Raw genomic sequence first — 22,238 nt, 5'->3', positions numbered from 1 at the left:
GAGTGTACCAAGTCTAGTTCAACTTGACCTCAAATTTGTATTTAACTGGATCAGATCTCGTATTGTCTTTTTTAACTGAAACTTTTTATTAGACCAGATTTTGAATTGATAATAAATTAGGTCCAGTCTAATCTTTACACACCCCCAATATTAATATTAAGCATATTTTCCCCTTATATGAATGATTAATCATGTTAATGATTAAAAAGCAGAAATTTAAAATTAATTATAAAACAAACACAATTTTTAAATAAATGATACTATATTATTTTTCTTTTTTTTTTGTCTTTATCTACTTTATTTTATATTCAATAAAAATTGTTAATATTAGACATTTGTTATATATTTAAGTGAAATTATTCATTTAATAAACATAATATATGTGTATACGTTTGAAAGAGATAAAATTGTATATCTTTTTCAATCTACTTTATTTTATATTCAATAAAAATTGTTAATATTATACATTTGTAAAACATTTAAGTGAAATTATTCATTTAATAAACATAATATATGTGTATACGTGAAAGAGATAAAATTGTATATCTTTTTCAATCTACTTTATTTTATATTCAATAAAAATTGTTAATATTATACATTTGTAAAATATTTAAGTGAAATTATTCATTTAATAAACATATTATGTGTATACGTTTGAAAGAGATAAAATTGTATATCTTTTTCAATCATTTTATATCTTAACATACTTTTGATCTATGCTATAGATAAAATAGGGATTTTTGTGTTAATTTTTTAATATATAATTAGAGCATGTTTTGAGATATCTAATTAAATTTTTATCAGTAGCTCCCAACAGTAGAAGAATCCCATAGATCCATCAAAACCATACGTAAGATCCTCTAAAGTCTAAACCATCGTGGAGAACCTAGACAAAGGTGTCATCCCGTAAATTAAGCTCGAGAATAATGAGAATGTCTCCAACAATGGTACGAAGAGCAAATCGACCTGCAGCACACCACTGATTGAGAAACTTAAAAATTACCTCTTTTGTGAATAAGTTAAAAATTACACTTCAATGCTTGATTACATATTACTGGCCCTACATGATTTCGCCAATAAAAAGGCTTAGCCATAAACCTAGTCTGCAAGAAAATCAACCAAAAAGTGAAACTGCACATTCAAAGCCTGATATATCCAGGGGTATGTACATACAAAATAATTCCCTTTGTCACTAGAGCGTCATGTTTCTTCACTCATCCTTCAAATTAAAATACTTCTGAAGACGTGAGATATATGAAATATGCACATGCAAAATAATTCCTCCTCCTATGACCACCGTGTCAAATTTCTCCATTTATCCTTCAAATCAACCTGAAAACAAAATAAAATATAATGTTGTTGTTGCATCAAAAACTCAAAGCTCACTAACAACTAACATGGCAGAACAATTTAGCATGTAAGTTGCTATTGTTGGTAAAGAAACTTGCGCAAGTTCAAAATTGCAGGCATGAAAACTTGCAAACAAACATGCAAACTCAAATCAAAATGATTTTAACTCATAAAATCACAGTGAAATCCTGAATTCATCTGCGCGTTCAAAACGTGTGTGTGTCTGTGTGTGTGTTGTTTTAGGAGAAAGAAAGGGGCCAACGCCCAAACAAACTTACAAAACAACTAAACAGGAAATCAAACTCCCCATCATAACTCAAAAGGACAGATCTGTTAAGCCACTCGGTGGGTTAGGCAAGAAATTCAGCCACATGTTCTTAAGATAACGAGTTTGACAGCATTGTTAGTTGCTTACTTCTGTTCTTCCCGTCTTTGTAAATATCTCACTGTAAAACCTTAGGATTGGCTTCCAGTTTCCTTTGCCAAACCTGCATGAGGAAATAAAGAGAATGAGGGCATAAAATCATGATTTTTGAAACTCAAAAAAATTAAGTCATATTCTCCATCCAAGCAGAAAAAATCTTAGAAGCCCGACACAATTTATGTAGTTAAATAGCGTTTGACATTGTTGACTTCTAAGTTTTGAGAACACAATGTCTCATAACTTCTTGATCAAAGACAATAAATCCTCTTTCCGACTAGGAATACTACCAAAATGAAAAGGTTTCAAAGAACAATTAAACACACAACAGAAATCCCCACATATTTAACCATGGAGAAGTTGTGGTTTTACAAGTTTAAAACACAAACTTACTTCTTTACACCAGCCCTTAATGCATCCTCTTCTTCGGAACTCCATCTTACTTTTCTCTTCCTTTTCTTAGAGCTTCCCTCAGGCAAGTCATTAAATGGATCATCCCACTGAAAAGAGAAACACTACATAATATGCTGTAGGAAAATTCAAATAGGCACTCAATATACACACAATTTTTTTTTCCTGAATGACTACAAAGCAAACATCTCAAATAAGATGCTAACCTTTAGACTAAAACCTAGCCCATGCTGATCCTTATAAACTTAAAAGAACCTTCCACTACAACAATATAGAAACTGAAAAACATAGTTACCTCATAAGTATGGGCAGTACTATTTCGTTCCATCCAGCTGGGACGTCGAACATTACTGCGATTAGCAGAAGACAATTTCTTTAAAATATCATTGATAGGTTGATAAAGCACCAAGCTCCTGCAAGTATTTTGCTCTGGTACATTTACAACTGTACTCTGGTTTTCAAAAGGAGGCTCATGATTCACACCCTTTGTTGCTAATTCAGATCTCACAATGTCAGATTTATGTAATGCATCAGGAAGAGGATCCTTCACCAATGCTTGCAACTCCGAAGAACTTGACATGAGAGATTTCCGAAGTTTTTCAACCTGAATATTAGATGGATTATGATCTTTGCTACAAGCTGTCGCTGGCCCTGCATTCTCAGCATCAATAATTTTAACTCCTTTCCGTGTAGAGGGAGCAGCACGATTATGTTCAAGTGGCAGGTTGCCCTCTTGAATTGCTACGTGAGACACAGAAAAATATATCAAAATGCATTGTGATCAAGAAAATGTTACTAATTTAACAAAAGAAAAAAACGGCCAGGCATATCCATAATGTTGTGGTGCTAAATTTGTTGTGTGATACAATAACATAGAAGAAAAAGAAACTAAAAATTTGCCTATTCATGGTCAATCAAGAAAACAATCATACCAGAGCAACTTCTCCTCCCCGGAGAATAATTCAAAAGAAGTACTATAGTATACAAATAAAAATGATTATACTTTACATCAGTAGCATCCAATATAAAAATCAATGTAAGGAAAAACAAGGAAACAATGAATAAAAACAAAATGAACCCTCAAATTACGCAAGACAATAAGCAATGCCAATTTTTGGAACAAAATTAAGCAATTCTACTTGCACCACCTATGCTTCCGCTTAAAACTTAACCCACATACTAAATACTGTTTGTTAATACCCGATACTATTCTCCATGAACATGAGTACATGACTATTAACATGATGTCATAAGTTTTTAAAAAACTATAGTTCAGACGGTGTAGAAGTTACAAATTGAAAGCACGCACAGAGATGAATAGTGAAGAAGCAGGGAAGAAAAACATACCTCCATCCGCCCTTTGAGGCAAGTCAGTCCCACCCAATGCCTGATTTCCGCCAACAGAAGACACAACTCTATTCCCCAATTGCTCACTATCTTGATTCTCACCTGCCACTGGTGCCTTCTCCATGCAGATTGCAGAGTTATCCAATCCATTTCCACCAGACACAACTAAACCCTCCTCAGTCGTGTTAGTTGAACAATGTAACCTTCCTTCGCACATATTCATCTGATCAGAGACCACGACAGATTCAGAAACACCCTTGTTACAACCTTCATTGGGTATACTAGCAGCAAGCTCTGCGTCACGCATCTTATCCCCCCTTGAATTTTCCAAGCCCTTGTCTTTAGACAAATTAGCTACTAACTCAAGGAAAGAAGGGCCCATGGATGTCCAAGTTTCTTTAAGATACACCCTAGCTTTATCGAGTGCATTTTGTCTGGTATTCATGTTCATTAACCTCCCGCACGCCTCTGCATCCCAACGTGCAGACTCTATGACGTCCTTCCACTCTATCAACTCTGCCGTAAACAAGTGACTCCTCTTTCCCAGCGCCATCGCCTCAATCATTTTCCGAACTCGGCCCCTCCAAATCCTATTAATAGCATCGTCAAACAAGCCGCGGGAGTTCTTATCTGGGCATGACTCAAGGTACCTGATACTGCACTCCACGGCAACCGCACAATATGCCTCCTTCATTGCTTCTGCGATTGCAATGCCATCAAGCCTGTCGATTTCTTCAATGACCTCTAGACATTCCAATGAGTTTTCTGTAAAAGATTCCGTATCCACCTCCGATTGAATAGCCCTGAGAGCCAATATTTTCCACAGGCGCGAACTGATACCAGAGACAGGCAAAGCATTCCAAACATTCTTGACGATTGAATCTGGAACGGGACTCATGAGGAGAAACTCTAGTATCCAGCGGCATATATCGAGGTCCATTACACCGGGAAAGCTTTGATCGCTGGGGAAGCTGGAAAGAAGGCCCGGGTTCAATGTTTCAGAGCAATTTCTGGGAAATTTGATATACAAATTCGGACAGTGAATTAAAATGGGTTCTAGAATCCATCGGCTCACTTTGTACGGATTCTGAGTCTCTCTGCATCATAGCAAAAACCACATCGGGGGAGAGTTTGGTTGGGGTTTCTATATATCGGCAAAGGATAAATGCGTTTGTCAGGAAACAGGAACGAAAGGAGGTTAAAAATAAAAGGGTTAAAGTCCACCCAGCACTCCCATGTATTTAGTCAGATGCACCCAGTGGCCTGAAGTAATTTGTGGTGTAAATTTACCCTCAAAGTAATTAAATTGATGCACCGGTATCCTATGCTAACAGATCTGTTAGTTTGACCGTTAAATTGATGAGTCAGCACAAATTTGATCAGAAAATCTGACGTGGCATGTCTAATAAGCAGGTGATGTGGAATTTTTTCGGGGTTAAGGTGCATCCAGCACCTTCAAGTATTTTTCCAGGTGCACCCAGTGGCCTAAAGTAATTTATGGTGCAATTTTGCCATCAAAGTAATTAAAATGGTGCACCGATATCCCATGCTAACAGATCTGTTACTTTGACTGTGAAATTGATAAGTCAGTACAAGTTTGACTAAAATAATCTGACCTAACATGTCTAATAAGCAGGTGACATGACTTTTCTTGTTAATTTCATTGTTTTGTCTGAATATTACTCCTCTGGTCTTATTTATAAGGTACTTCCAGCATGTTTCACACAGACCAAGAAAAACCCTAAATTTCAGTAACTCTCATTTAAATTTTAATAACTTTCCAACTTTATCCCTATTTAATATACATTATACCTCATATAAACAAAGTCAATACAATAATAAATGAGGGTTAAATTTGTATATCCATACAAAAAATTTCTCTCAGTGCCTTATAAATAGGACCAAAAAATATGTTTTCTCTCTACCCTATAAATAGGACTAGAGGAGTATCTCTAAAAAAATTTCTTACTCTGAAAAAAATTCCAAGAGCCGAAGAGAGCATTTACTAAACAGAGAAAACAAAGCAGTGGCAGACGAAAAAAATTCCACATCACCTGCTTATTAGACATGCCAGATCAAATTATTTTCGTCAAACTTGTACTGACTCATCAATTTCACAGTCAAAGTAAGAGATTTGTTAGCATAGGATACCGGTGCACCATTTTAATTACTTTGAGGGCAAAATTAGACCATAAATTACTTTAGGCCTCTGGGTGCACCTGGAAAAATACTTGGGGGTGCTGGATGCACCTTAACCCCAAAAAAAATTCCACATCACCTGCTTATTAGACATGCCACGTCAGATTTTCTGGTCAAACTTGTGCTGACTCATCAATTTAACGGTCAAACTAACAGATCTGTTAGCATGGGATACCAGTACACCAATTTAATTACTTTGAGGGCAAATTTACACCACAAATTACTTCAGGCCACTGGGTGCACCTGACTAAACACATGGGGGTACTGGATGCACCTTAACCCAAAATAAAAAAAGTGAAGGTGGAAATCCGTTTTTAACTCAGAAATCTTGCACGCTTAGGAGTTTTACTGTCCAAATTTATCCGAAACTTTAAAATGTCACTTATCTAATTCTATTTAGGAAAAATTACAAATAAAGATCTCCTAATATGTAAAATTGTGATTGGGATCTTTAATTTAGAAAATAGCAAATAAGGACTGAATATTACTTTTACAAATATGAAATGTGGGTGAAATGTCTGAAATATCCCTCAGCCAAGTTGTGATTTCGTCTATTGAAATTGTCATTCATTAAAGTAAACTTATCATTTCTCATAATCAACTCGTCATTTGACATACCTCAGTCAAGTTGTGATTTGGTCTATTGAAGTTGTTATTCGCTTAAGTGAACTTGTCATTTCTCATAGTTAACTTATCATTTGGCTTAGGGGTATTTTAGATATTTCATCACAATTTCATATTTACAAAAATGAGATCGAGTCCTTATTTGCTATTTTTCAAATTGAGGGTCCCAAATCAAAATTTTTATATATTGGGGTCTTTATTTGTAATTTTTCCTTCTATTTATAAATAGAGAAAAAAAATATTTTTTGGTGTTATTTAGAGGGTTAAAAGAAATTTTTTATATAGATGTATAATTTTACTATTTATTTATTATTATGTTGATTTTGTTTACATAAAATATAATATATATTAAATAGGCATAAAATTAAAAAGTTGTTGAATTTTAAATATGAGTTAATAAAAATTTAAAGTTTTTCTTAATCTCTATGAAACATATTAAAAGTGAATTATAAATAAGACTAGAAGAATAATACTCCATCTGGTTCAAAATATAAGTTAAACTTTATCCATTTAAGTTTATCAAGAAACTAGTTAAAATCAGTTTAAAATAATAAATATGTAAGCCATATATTTTTTTTTCTTCCAAATATGCCCTTATTAATGAAGATAATAAATAAAAGATACAATAAATAAATCAAAAAGTAAAGAGAATGTCTGGGGATAAAATTAAAAAAAAAACTCATTAAATATTTAGACAAAAGTGAATGTTATTTTATTTTAAAAAAAACCAAATTTCTTGACCAAAGTTTAGCTTATATTTTAAAGCTGAGAGAGTAATGAACTCACTATTAACAATCACATTCTTATGTGATAAATTTGCACCTAAAAATTTTTTTTGAATGCTCAATGTTCATAAAATCTGCACAAATCTTTTTGATCAAATTCAGCACAAATTCGTATCTTAAAGGGAAAAAAAATCTCACATTCAACAAAAAAAGACTCACATTTTTCCTTAAGAGTGAGGTTTTCTTAAAATAGGAGAAAAATATTGGCTTTTTTACTCAGACACAGTGAACAGTAATAAAATTTACTCAAATAGGATAAGATCAAAACTATTTACCAAAATACTATACCTGAAATTGTTCAGACCGTGATCGACTTTAAATTTGTACAGAACTCGTTCTTGGTCTGAACAACTTCAGTGAGACCCACAATCCATATTTATCTTACACTCGACGTGAAATTCCTTCCTTCCATACTTTTTCAGCTTTCTTATTTGACCAGACCATACTCTTACTTTTTCCAGCCACACACACAAAGTCACTCAGGGAGTAGTCATTTATTGTCTTTAGCTCCACTCAAGGGTAAGAATTCCTTCCCCAAATATTCTCATACCCAAAGTCACTCAAGCCTCAAGGAGTAGTCATTCATTGTCTTTAGCTTAGTTCACAGGTAACTGTTTTGTTTTGGCATGTGAGTGCATAGTGTAAATTCTTTCTATATAATGACATTCGGTATTCCCACTCCAATCTGCCTTCTTATCACTTCTCAAGTTCTTCTTGAACTTTGCCAACTCCTTCCATTCTTCTTTCTCCTTCCACAATTTTGTGTGAAGTGTGTAGTGTGTGCGGTCTTATAAATATTGTATACGTGTTATCTCAACTTGAAGCTTCATTTTTCTTCTAACTAAGATATATTCTCTTGATTCATTTTTTTTAAAATTTTTTGTATGTATTTTGCTAAATGATGGATAAAATTTTATATTTAGTCATTTTTACATGTTAGGTTTGTTTTAATTAAAAAATGTAGGCATATAATTAATTGTCATATAAAATAAATTGTAATTTACTTTTTTATAATCTGATTAAATGTGTAACTATTTGTTTTAGTAGATAGTGTTTTAGTAACTATGTAGTCAGAATAAATATGTATCTAGTTAGATAATATTTGGTTGTGAGCTTAGTCTAATCTTGTATCTGATCAATGAAAACTAGCACTAAATAGTGACAAAATTTTCCTAATAAAAAGAGTACTAATGGTGGGGTTAATAATGATAAAAGAGAGAAGTTTTTTTTTAAATTTAATTTTTGGGAAAAATTAGAGAGGAGTCGCAATATTTATTAAAGATGGTCTTAAAAATTATAATTATTTAGGGAGACCAAATAATAAAACATAAATTTAAAAAAAATTACTCAACAGCAATGGCTAATTGTTTTGTCATATTAAGTAATTATAAGTTTTAAATAATTAGTATGAAATAGTTATTAACATTTATTTTTGTTTTCAATCATAAGAATGCTTTTTTGGGTCACTTAAACGGTACCTAATGTAAAATTACACAAATACATTCATTGTAAGTTTATCATTATTTAATGTAAATTTACCTTTATGTGCTAGTCAAAGTATATATTTCATCAGAAGTCTTTATTCACAATATAGAAATTAGAGGCTAAAAGGAATATAATTATTCTTTAATAATAGAGATAAATTAAAATTGAACATTTGAAAGTGAAGTTGGGACGAGGAGAAAAATGAAGCAGAGGCAATTTTCTTGAATAAAAAACTCACATTTTCAAATTATTTTATTTAATCAAATATTTATCTAATTTAATCATTAAAAATATCCAATAATGGAGCATAAATTAGAGAAAATTTAGGGATGTAGTTGTTGGATAATTTAATATATTTAAATATAGTTAATCCTTTAAATACTTATAATTTTTAAGATCCTTTCTAATTTAATATTCTGGAATCTTCGTCCAAGTGCCACGTCCTTACGCTAATATAGGAGTCTCCTTGATAGAATGACCAATGACAACATAATTTGGTAGCCATATAAAACTTTTGAAGTGTGTCAATTGATTTCACAATATTGCTTAACAACACTTGAAATTTGGCTTGCTTCAGTTCCTCTTATATGTTTTCATATTATTGAATGACATCACCTTGATTGTGTACTAAGGCAATTCGCTCATCAACAACCTATTCCTATCATCCCTGTTCATTTAGGAAATTACCATACAATATAGTTACGTGGTAGAATAACCATAAATTGGACTTAACAATACTCAAACTTCATTAAAGCATGGAATGGATGGCTACATGCTGTTGTTGATGCTCCTTTGGCACTTGGTGAACTTGATCAAACATCTGAATATATGTAATGGTATTAGAAACATCCAACGTGTTTGTAGTGATATTGGTTATGTGGTAGGGTTTTTTTAGTTTTTTTTTTGTCAATATCATTATTTTCTTTTATACAAAAATTTTTTCAACTCAATGTTTTATTTATTTCAGGCTGACATAGCAGAACAGTTGAAACAATCTTCCTAAATAAACCGATGAACTTAATTTTTTCATAGTAACTTTAAGAAATAACTTTTTATAACCAAACCATGCTAAATACAATATCAAATTATATCACAATCACCTACACTAACTAATTATATAATAATGTTATCCGTGATAGAAAAAAGCAGCACCCAATCATATCCTATCACGAATAAAAAAACTTTTCTTAAACTCATTCAATTACAAACTATGTAAGAAAGGATTAATTTTATCTAATATGGTTATAAAACCACATATAATATAGCTCATAGATTGAAATATTAAGAATTAAATCTTACTTCATATTTTATAATAAATTCATAAACAAATTACATGCAATTCTAGGCCTGTGGCCAACTACCAGTACGCATACCATAATAGTACAAATCAAAGTACATAATACATAATAATACATGAATCAATTAAACACAGTTTATCTTAAAGTGGCAATATACAGGAAATAACATAATTCATAAATCGAGGAGACGCTACAAGTCGCTAATATAGCTTTACTCCTCCTGAGCCTTTCCTAATGTCCCTCATCTAAGCCTTTCACATGAAAAATGTTAAACAAAAGGGATGAGACAACGTCTCAGTAAGTAAATCCCTACCTATCACACACACTAGAATGGGCTAGCGAGGTGTCAGATGGGATACACAGAGTTAATAACAGTCAATAGATATTCATCTAACAGTTAAACTCACAATAACCATATAGGTCAAATATATCTGCTAATCTCATGCAGCTGATAATTTTAAAAGAGATAATGTATTTTTCATTTATCCAGAAGATATAAATATCAATGAAGATTCCATGTTATATACAGTCCATGAACCTCAAATCCATCCTTATATCCTCCTTATTTCCGCTTACTAGACCCATAGGCTAAGTTCTTTCTATTTGACTGGCTACTCTGACAAGCTCACCACACGAGTGATATAGACCGGCCAAAGACCACAGAGGACTCGGTGGACCATGGGTCCCCCCTCGAAGAACTAGTGGGACAATAATAGTAGCCAACCATAGAGCTCCGTATGGAAGCCGATACCACGTGACAAGGATGTAATTTGAATCACTAAATTCATAACCTAGATAGAGAACCCTCAATATGAGTTGATTTATTCTTACTGTAGAAGTCTAATTATTAATCTAATCATTGAATTTAATGTCTTACATGTCACAAGTCTACTCTCTAAATTTTAGGTTAATCTAACGGTAAACAAATTTAAAAACGCTAATTTACTATCTAGTATTCTATCTATCAAATCTAAAATAAATAAATAAAAAACATATCTAATAACTTGTAACTCAAAGATTGAATTGATGATTCAACCATTGAAACTAATGAGTATGAAGTCTAGGACCAGCTGACCAAATTACAGCCCGATCTAATGGTTCACAAACTTGTAAACAATACTTTACTAAGACTGTCTTAGTTTTATGCGAAAATTATTTAATTCATCTTTAACTCTCTCCTACTACCACCTATATATAGGCTCCTAAAGTTCTCTTTTCTTATCATTTAGTCAATGTGGGACTTTTTAACATTTCTATTTTATCTATTTTCTCTCTCTCTCTCTCTCTCTCTCTCACACACACACACATACATAAAATCAAAATTATTTTGATTACATATATATATTTAATCTCTACCTCTTTTATAAAAAATTGTTTAAATATTAGAGATATAAAAATTAGGATGTTACAACAGTTATATAAGCTAACAATTAATTCTTGTTCAACATGCTCTGATTGCATTGATTATCGAGAAAGATTTGCTTGAGACCAGCATAACATCTTACTCGCAGTTAGAGAATAACGATTTAATATGAATTCTCAACCAGCTCCACCAACAGTTGAGCTGCCCCATCCACAAATTCTTCGAGATAGACCAAGCAAACGTCAAGACGGTTACTTCTCTACTCAACCACCCATTGTAAATGAAAATTTAAGTGAACAAGAGCTTCAAAATTTTAGTCATTCTGATAGCATACCGGTCTCATCATCAAGCCCTATCACTCTTCCTATCCAACTCATTTTTACCCTCATCACATGCCATTATCATCGACATTATCCAATTCTAACTTACCCAATCCTCCTCAATTTTAGTCGTTCATGTCCTTATTTGATGATCATGCATTACTTATCGATCAACATAACACTTTTTCTTTTGAGTAAGGTGGTCCATCAAATGAGGTATTTGTTACCCCTCGACAATCAAGTTCTTTAGTTGACTTACCTTGGTTTGATTTAAATATGCCAATTACATAGACAAATGAGACATTAGATCAAACCCAAGAAGTAAATATACAACAACGACCACAGCGTGCGCGGAGGAGACCAAGATGTGACACTGGGAGTCATTATTTGTGAGATAAATTAATTCTTATTTTAGTTCATGTCAATTTAATTATTATTTATTATTAATTTTATAAAACTTAATCATTACTTACTTTCATTAATCACTTTTCTAATTAATGTAATATTAATTATTACTGTTATCATTATATAATGATTAACTCATTATTCTATTGATATGATCATTATTAACATCCTTGTAGGAATATTTATGTGGTGAGAGATTGTGAAGAAGTTGTTCAAATGCTAATAAAGTCTGAAAGTTGTTCACACTAAAATGAATTTCAGTTGGACGGGAAACAAGGTTTATTAAAGAAATTGTTCTTACTAAGTTGAATTTTAAAATTTGTTCAACCCAAGATGAAGTTCATCTGCATGGGAAACAATATTTATTGAAGAAATTGTTCTTACTAAGATGAACTTTTAAAGTTTTTCAAGCCAAGAACAACTTTGAATATAGTATTTGGGAATATAATTCCTACTATGTAGCATTTGAAGAATTATCTTTTGGGAAAATGACGAGAAAATGACTGTTAAAATTCGAAATGACAAAATAGGCATGCGAATATATGAAATGACCAAATGGGCATGAGGTATCAATCTGGAATCTTGACAATTCAGTAGAAAGACTAAAATGCCCCTGACATGTATTTGAAACCAATTTCACTACTCCAGTAATGATGATGACAACATTTGTAATGTGAATTACAATTTTCGTAATGAGAGTTATTATTTCACTATTCCCATTTGCAACTCGTTTATTCTAAACCCAAGTAACATGTATTTGGAGCCAATTTCACTACCTTGGTAATGATAATGACAACATTTATAATGTGAATTATAACTTTTTTTAATGAGTTACCATCTCGTTATTATTATTTGCAACTCGTTTATTTCAAACCAAAGTAACATGTATTTGGAGCCAATTTCACTATCTCGATAATGATAATGACAACATTTGTAATGTGAATTATAACTTTCGCAATGAGAGTTATCATTTCGTTATTGTCATTTATAACTTGTTTCTTTCAAACCCAAGTAAAATGTATTTGGAGCCAACTTCATTATCCTGGTAATGATAATGACAATATTTGTAATGTGAATTACAATTTTCGTATTGAGAGTTATTACCTATTCATGTATTCAGAGAGGTTTAGAGACATTTTAGTCTTTTTACCGAATTGTCAAAATTTCAGATTGATATCTCATGCTCATTTAGTCATTTTTCTTTATTTTTTTGCTTGCAGCGTTTTGGCAAAAATTCTGAAAAATATTCATCTCCTCCTTTTGTGATATTCCAAGTCTACGCTCCCATTTTTTTTGTTTTTTTGGGGTGGGGGGGGGGGGAACCCATTTTTGTCTCTTCAGCTTCTTCCCAAGTCATTTCAGCCTTGACAGCGACACCACCCAGCTGATCATAATGCCTTTTCCGGGCCTCTTTCCTGATCCGTTTATTGCCCCGAGGAAAATACATACCCCATATGGATCATTGCAACGTTGTATATAATTACTGGATTAAAGTAAAAATTTGTGTGGGTGAGGAGCTGATAATTTTTTTAAGACGTCTGTTAAAAATATTATTCCACTCATCTTATTTATAAGTCATTTTTAATATATTTTATACAAATTAAATTTTTTTTTACACTTTATGAACTCTCATTTATAATTTAACAATTTTTTAACTTCATCTTTATTTAATATACATTATATTTTATGTAAATAAAGTTAACATAATAACAATAATAAATGAAGGGTAAAATTATCTTCATATAAAATTTTTTTGTCAATGTCCTATAAATGGAATCAAAAATATTTTTTCTTTCTTCCGAGTAACACTTAACCTTGGTTTTTTAACAGAGTAGGGTAACTTGTTACGTTTTGAAACTTTAAGTATAATATTAAACTAAAAAATCTTTCAGAATAAACATTACTCTTAAGCAAAATTATTGAGACAAATGTATTCCTTAATTTTAGATTATTATATAGCAATAAGGTGCAAATTTATCGGTGAAGTATTCACAAATATGTACTTAGATCCATAAAATTTCTTTGTATACAAAAATGTACATGAAGATCCCAAAAATACCATAACTGCTAACATGACTTAATGTTTAAGACATTATTACACACCAAATATAAGCACCTCTTCAAACAAAAATTTAAATATTGGTTTGTCATTTGGTAAGAAATCAGTCTCTTTTGTTAAACTCAACCTCATTAATAATACCCTTTCAATCCTTAATACAGAACTTAATTTAAAAGTTGATGTAAATCCTATATACAAGACCAGTTTTGTATGTTTATCAATTTTTTTTCAAATTAGTCCTATTATTTTCTCAACAATAATCAAATAAGAGACAAGAGAGAGAATCAAGAAAGATGATTAGAATATTCTAACAAAAAAAATCATATTAACTAATTTAATTAAAATCTTTAATGTACTCAAATTAATTAATTGAGTTTTACATTAACAACCAGAGTAATAATTATTAAAATACCTCTCATTTCCTTCTCCCTCCAAGTTTCCAACCCAACAAAAACCATAACCTTTCCTCATCTCCTCTCTGTTGATTGAATCCAGCACCCCAAAATCTGAATAAACAACAATGCGTACGACAGTGCGCCTCTTTACAGACTGGTGAAAGAAAAATCAATCTCGAGAGTTTTGGAAGGTTTATTACCTTCAATGTTGTGATCTTCATATTAATGTTCTGATTTCCTTCTAAACACTATTCCAGCCATTGTTGGATTGGTTAACCACTTAGGGAGACAAACTCTGTGAGGATGGCAATACTTACTTTACATCAATATTGACTTTCACACTGTCTGATTGCAGGTTCAGCCAAATCTCATCTCAATGAGTCGATTACAAACGTTCAGATTTATATTAAAAACTCCGATGAATTTTAACGAAAAAAAAAAGAACAAAAAAGCAAATTTTTTAAAACCACTAAAGATTACATTTAGTTTGAATTTGTTATGGGATAAAGACTTTTTTCGTGGGAGAATTAACCTCTATTTGGATAGAAAGAAAAGTTGAGACGAGAGAAAATTAGAGATAAAATATTATCACCTCTTATGTTTGAATGGACGAGACAAAATAGAAAGGAAAGAAAATAAATAAATATATGAATGACTAAAATACCTTTTCTGTTATATCAAAATATATCTTGATTAAAATCTAATTAAATATCATAATGAAAAACCATATTTACATTAACATAATCATATAATTTAAAATCAAATTATTTGATAAAGATATATTACTCCCTCCGTTCCTTATTATAAGAGACAAATAACCAAATTGCGTTGATCAAAAAAACAGTTAAAATTAGTTAAAGACAATTAATGTGTAAAAAGTATAATGTTTTTTCCAACAATGCCCCCATTAATAAGGAGAGAGAGTATGAGAGAGAACAATTAAATTATTAAAAGAAAGAGAAGTGGGAGGGAGAGAGAGTATGAGTTGGTGACAAAATAAATAAGGGTAAAATAGAAAATCAATACAAAAAAATAAAGACAACTTTTAAGTGTCTCTTATATATGGGAACATGCTATAAGCATCAAATGTCTCTTATAATAAGGAACGGAGGGAGTATCATGTTATTATATTTTAATATCAAATAATTTTGTAAAAAAAACATTTTGTATAATGTAATGCTAAAAAAACCAAAACAATAACTCTACTTATTTTTTCTTTCAGTTCATTTTAGAAGGCTTTTTGCAATTTTAATAATCACATTTTTCAATCAAGCAAACACAGAAGAAAGACTTGATAATAATAAATAAAATGAAAAAAAAGTAAATAGGTATTACTCTTCCGGTTTTTAATATAGAACCAAATTGTTAAGTTAATTTTGGTCTTAAATATAAGACTCATTTCTCATATTTATCAATTTTCTCTAAATTATCCCTATGGATACTCCCTCAACCATAATCAAGTAGAAGAGGCAGAAAGGGGTATTAAGAAAGATGATTATGGTATTTTAGGGAAAACGTGTCATTTTATAATTAACTAACTTACCTAACTTCCTTAATTTAATCAAATTAGTTAAATGAGCTTTATATTAAGGACTAGAAGAGTATTTTGCTAAAAAAAAAATGTATAAGGATAGAGAGAAAAAATATGTTTTTGTCTTATTTTCTCTCCATATATATAGAGAAAAGTTAGGAGGAAAATAGGATGTAGAACCTTCTTTATTTTCTTCCCGACTTTTCTTTCCTCCCACTTTTCTTCTCTCAGGAAAAAACCACTTCTCCCCTTATTTTTCTTCTTAGTTTTCCTTCCTCTCTTATTTTCTCTCCATCCAAACATAGCATAAGTGTGACAATGACATGGCATAATATGTAGCATAACATCCTACATGCAGAGCCACCTCAACATAATTGGTCCATTAAACATTTGACCGTTAGGATCTGTCAACATAAGGTGACATTGCTATTTACAATTTCCAGAATGATACTGCTCTGAAAAGTGACATTGCTATTTACGATTTCCAGAATGATACTGCTCCGAAAAAAACTTCCTAACAGCAGTGCTTTTTACGAAAACTTCTGAGACAAAAATAACACTTATCCCATTTTTTATTCATTAGCCCAATCATACAAAATTTAACTGAAAAATGTTTATACAACACATAAAGCAGGCCCTACTCTGGTGAGCAGGTTAATTTCCTCAAAACTGGTATGACCAGTTGACCAGCTCAGATAAAAATATAATTTACCCTCCATATTCGTTGGGGAAAAAAGTAAACCTCCCCTTACACAAATCGAAATATAACATCTATTATATATTTATTATCATTAATGAACAATGTACTCATTTGTTCTCTCTTTCCTTCTATTCTAAAGTAGCATAAAACCCCGCAAGACTTCTCAAAATTGATGAATTTTACAACAAACGTAAAGAAATAATTTAATGCATAAAACTCTAGCACAAACAGCCTCAAAGCCCCATAGCAGCTTTTATAATCACGTTGGGGATTACATGAAGTGCGAGAAATTACAAGTTAAATTCCTCTCTGATCCCATATCTAATACAAAAGAACACTCTCAAGGCCTAAATTTTAACATTGAAGTAATCTGGGTCAAAATGATGCAACCTTACATAACCATCTTCACCTCCACTTGAAAAGCTGCAATGAGAGAATGATCTTGAAGTCAGCACATATTAAAGACACAGTTCAACAGTAACTCATATTATAACATTGTGCAATTGTATACTCTAAGACAGTCAGAAAGGAAAGGAGAGTCGTAACCCAATAGATTAAATGGAACACAAAATAGGATATGAAATCATAACTAAGTTTCTTGGAACCATTGTCAGTTCAGCACCAAAAAACTACACATAGACCAAGTTAATCTATGAGAATGGTTCATATACAGTCAGGAATTTTATTTTACCAACAATGACCCTCTTTATATCTCTATTTGAGGTTGCACATTTTATGCACATGGTCATTTTTTTCCCCCACTGAATAATTAGACAATCTAACTTTTCGTCTTCGTTACCAAATGTTGAAATGTCAACATAATAACATATCGGATATAAACATTGCACAGCCTATTTCCAAATCTTGCCATTTTAAAGAATATTTGTCTACAATGAGGTTCATCATGTAGCAAAAGGTTAATAATCTCAGCCATTGAAAAGATAACTTAGTAAAGAAAGTTTAATTAGCAGACTTTACAATAACAAAAAATAACTACTATTACACGAGAGAGGGGGGGGGGGAGAGCAAGGGATATACCTCCTGCCATCAGGGTTAAAAGCAAGTGCATTAATTGGTCCAAAATGCCCCTTCACACCACCAATTTCTTCTTGAAGAATCTAAATCGAGGACAAAAAATATGAGACATACAAGCAGAACAATATGTACACGACACATCATCAAGATAAATCCAAGTAAGAAAAAAGGGGCAAATAAATTAACCTTATCAAAAAACTTGGCTTCAAATTTTCCGGCACGATGATCAGTAGTGGTAACAGCTGATGCGTCTTGACCACCTCCAAGCACCACCTAGAAAACACATTACATGACCTTCAGAAAACCATAGATAAACTGAACAAATGCATCATTCAAGTAAAGACATTGAAAAGGGGCTTAAAGCAGCTGGATCATTTTCATCTAACATTGTCAACTCATTTAGAAGACCATGTATTTGTTAGGTCACAATCAATAGCAACATACTACAAGAAAATGGTAATTTCTGGGGTATAAGTTGACACCGTGAAATAAAAAATTAATAATATCCATTACCAGCTCAATGCCGTAACATCAAACCCAAACTTTAATCCTTCGGCGAGATATACCAGAAACAATATTACAAAAAACATGAAAATAACATAACAAGCATCAAATTTAAAATAAGATAAATACATACATGATCAAGAAGAGGTGACATGGCCACTGCATTGACTGGGCGCTCTGTTACATATGTCTTGATAAGAGACAATGATCTGGCATCCCAAAGCTAAGACATGCGAACAGAGGAGAAAAGAACAATTAAAAAAATATTATTCCAAGTTCTTCATACAAATGTGAATTAAAAAAACTACCAATAACAGAAAGACATAAGGAATGAATATTTTAATACCTTAGCTGATTTATCAAGGAGCCAGTCAAGAAATGGGAACCATCAGCAGATTTTGCAAGAGATGTTATTGTCTTCTTGTGGCCAGATTCCTTGTCCACCTCCTTAAGTAGCTTTCCCGTCTGCCAAATCATGCAAGACACAGGTTGATGAGAGAAGCAGAGTCATTGAACAGAAACACTGCAAGATCTTTGGTAGCAGGTATCCTCATAAACAGAGAAGGAAAATAACATCAAACTACAAGATTCAACAGTATTCAATCCGGTGTTCACACCCTACCTATGATTTAATGATAGCAATATCACCAAATGACAATATAAATATGAAGGTCACTAACCTCAGAATCCCATAAACGGATCACTGCATCTTCTCCACCACTAATAATGGTTTTGTTTAGTGGCCCCCAGATGGCTCTATTTATTCTTCCCTGAGGACCTTTAATGACAAGTACAGATTCGCCAGTTTCTGAAAAATGGGTCATCAATTGTTACCAACGGTAGCATGAGAATTAGCTGTATACAAAGTTCACAATACTTTGAATGTGCATATTTTCAAATGTTTGCATGCAACAGGAGGGCAGGGCAACGAGCAAGATAACATTGACATCTCTCAACTCTTAAATAGCTATGGATGGTCTCCAGGCAACTGCTGTGGATGTGCTATACAGGGTGCCCAAAACAGCCTATACGAAGAATCCATTTCTTATCTATAATAATAGCTCAATAAGGAAACATCATGCGTCACTTGAACTACATTAAAAAATACGGATAATAAAACATAATGCTCAAATAGGGACGGAATCTTCCCCACAACTATCAACCATGCGTGTCCAACAAACAGAATAAGCTCGTTTGCTTCTTTACACGTATACTTGAAAGAACTAGACGAGGAGACTTGCCCCCCATTGGTAAACGCTCAAAAGTAAGGTTTTTGTCACTTAAGAGATACACCCCTAAACTACAGATACTTGGATGCAACAATGAAAAGGAATCAAACCATAAAAGCAAGGAACATAAAGATTGGGCTTTACGGTCACTGTTGTCTCTAGCAATGCGTTTGACATGAATTGCAGAAGGCAATTCCATGAAGGGATCAGTTGTGATAACAGCGAGCTTGTCGGCCACAGCAAAATCCACAGACCTAGCAGGAGAATCAAAATTGAACGTGAACAACTGCTGCCCAGTTTGAACATCCCATAGCTTCGCCGTCTGATCCGCACTGCCCGTTATAAGTCGCATTGAATCCCCTAAATAGCGATAGACATTGTTAATAAAATCCACTATTAACTCTAAAAGGATTTCGTCAATAGCCAATCCAAAATATCAGAGAAGAAGAGGGAAATAAAGGAACTTGCTTGATACATCGCAGCACCAAACAGCGCCGTTGTGTCCACGATAAGTGCCCAAGCGTTCACCGTTGTCGGCGAACCAGACGGTGGGGTTGTGATCCTTCGCACAAGAGAAGAGAAGATCTCCATCTCTGTTGTACTTGAGAAACGTCAATGGCCTCTCATGGCCCTTCATCAAAATCGGCCTCATGGTTGTTTCTTTAACTCTAGAGAGAAGAAACCACCTTCTGCGAGTTTGTGGTACCAGGAAGAAAGAAAGGTTTAGGGTTCTTCAACAAGTTATAAGCTAAAGCCATGAAGGTGCAGCCCCAAATTTATTAATAAATCACCGTCATATTATTATTTTTCAATAAATGTAGCGAAAAATGATCACTAGATCAAATTGGTTTTTTTTTTTTGGCCAACGTATTAGATCGGATGTCAAATTATAATCATACTCCTCCGGTCCTTATTATAAGACCCAATTTGATTTTTTATTTGGTCCTAATTATAAGACCCAATCCATTTTGTTTCTTATATTTATGCATTTTTTTCCAAGATAATCCTTCTAATAATGATAGTTTTAGCCAATATACTTAATTAGCAAGGATATTTTATGAATGACAACACTTATTTATTATAAATAACCAACTTAACTTACTTCCTTAATCTCCTCAAATAAGTCAATTGGGTCTTATAATTAGGACCGGAGGAGTAATTTACTTGAAAAATAATAAAAGATAACAAGCTATATTTAAATACAATCCTTTGGATGTAACCAAAAAAAAATCCTTTGGATAATAAGACAAGATTTTTTTTTGAAAAAAAACTAGATTAAATGTACTCATATTGGCAAAAATAAATAAATAAAGTGCTCATTAACTGTACAGACCCAAATCCTATAAAACAAAGAAAAAATTACAAATAAAAACCCCTTAATATACAAAATTATGATTTGAGAATCTAAATTTAGAAAATAGCAAATAAGAATCAGATCTCACTTTTACAAATATGAAATATGGGTGAAATATCTAAAATACCCCTCAGCCAAATTGTGATTTGGTCTACTAAAATTATCATTCACTAAAGTGAACTTGTTATTTCCTATAGTCAACTCGTCATTTAGCATACTCTCAACTAAGTTGTAATTTGATCTATTGAAGTTGTTATTCGCTAAAACGAACTTGTCATTTTCCATAGTCAACTTGCCATTTGGCTGAGAGGCATGGACATTTCACCATGATTTCATATTTATAAAAGTAGGACTGGGTCCTTATTTGCTATTATTCAAATTTAGAATCCCAAATTACAAATTTATATATTAGGGAGTCTTTATTTGTAATTTTTTCTAAAACAAAAACATATAAAACAATTTCCACCAACGGTGAACTGAAAATCCTTGAATCCTAGGAAAAAGAGAGGTAAAAAACAATTACAGCTCTAATTACGCGATTCCGAATTTGTTAATTTGCAGCTTCTTGTTTAAATCAATACGAGGTGTTTGATGTCAGTTAAGGCCAGCTACTCCGACATTATATACATGCACACATGTTAGTACTATCTGTTCTTAATATAAGGTATCATTTGATTTTTATTTTGATATTAAATATAAGATCTCAATCTACTTTGTCTCTCATATTTATCTATTTTTTCCCCTAAGATAGTCTTTCTAATAATGGTAGTTCTAACCAACAAACTTGATTAACATGATATTTTAGAAAAGACAATATCTATTTATTACAAATAACTAACTTAACTTATTTCTTTAATCTATTTAAATTAGTTAACTAGTTTTTATATTTAGAATCGGATGTAGTATTATATAAAAATAGGAAGACTAGATTTAAATATTCTCACATTGTATGGTATAAGGCTCACTTTAATTCATAAATAAAATATTATTTTTCAAAATTCATCTTGAAAGAAAATTTGTTATTTCAACAATACGTACAGCCTTCATTTGTTGCAGTAATAATACCATTGCCGGTGAATCTGCAAATGCTTTAACTTCACACAGTTGCTTTGGCAGTTTGAGGCTGAAATTGCTTTATGCTGTTTTGCAGGTTAAATTGTGTGCGCACACTGACTGGAAGACACATGATTCCAATGGTGGCCCCTTGAAGAAGTTCAAGCAAGACAACTTCTGTATTGATAAACAGGGCATGTTTTATTTATCTTTTTGAAAACATCATAAAAAATTCAAAACTACACCATTTTTTGTCTATAAGATAGCAAAATGCCACTCATTTTATATTTTATATAGAATCTAATGGTGGGGGGGGGGGGAAGACAACATTTGGGAGAGTGGGAGATTAGAGGCCCCTTGCCCCATAAAG

The 22,238-nt window shown here is 32.2% G+C and overlaps 1 protein-coding gene and 1 pseudogene across 5 annotated transcripts; both read right to left on the bottom strand.

Moving 5' to 3' along the window:
* Positions 1 to 887: 887 nt before the first annotated feature.
* Positions 888 to 4,668, bottom strand: LOC114712251 (uncharacterized). 5 transcript variants are annotated; one of them, XM_028896729.1, is made up of 5 exons: positions 3,530 to 4,668; positions 2,478 to 2,923; positions 2,165 to 2,286; positions 1,766 to 1,838; positions 888 to 1,332 (listed from the first exon to the last, which is right to left on the bottom strand). In XM_028896729.1, the coding sequence occupies exons 1-5, from the start codon at positions 4,467 to 4,469 to the stop codon at positions 1,288 to 1,290; spliced, it is 1,626 nt and encodes a 541-aa protein (XP_028752562.1). In that variant the 5' UTR covers positions 4,470 to 4,668; the 3' UTR covers positions 888 to 1,287. The 5 variants fall into 5 exon arrangements, 4 of the variants coding, with proteins under 4 accessions (XP_028752562.1, XP_028752563.1, XP_028752565.1 ...); XM_028896730.1 differs by having other exon boundaries at positions 984 to 1,332; positions 2,165 to 2,271; XR_003737215.1 differs by having other exon boundaries at positions 1,277 to 1,332; positions 2,165 to 2,240.
* A 12,085-nt stretch (positions 4,669 to 16,753) lies between these two features.
* Positions 16,754 to 20,193, bottom strand: LOC114712286 (eukaryotic translation initiation factor 3 subunit I-like; annotated as a pseudogene).
* Positions 20,194 to 22,238: the final 2,045 nt, after the last annotated feature.

Source organism: Neltuma alba, unplaced genomic scaffold (genome assembly GCF_004799145.2).
Source record: "Neltuma alba isolate B1F8T4 unplaced genomic scaffold, ASM479914v2 tig00011342_pilon, whole genome shotgun sequence".
NCBI classification, from domain to species: Eukaryota; Viridiplantae; Streptophyta; class Magnoliopsida; order Fabales; family Fabaceae; genus Neltuma; species Neltuma alba.
The sequence above is the reverse complement of the archived record's forward strand: the minus strand, read 5'-3'. Positions and strand labels throughout refer to the sequence as shown.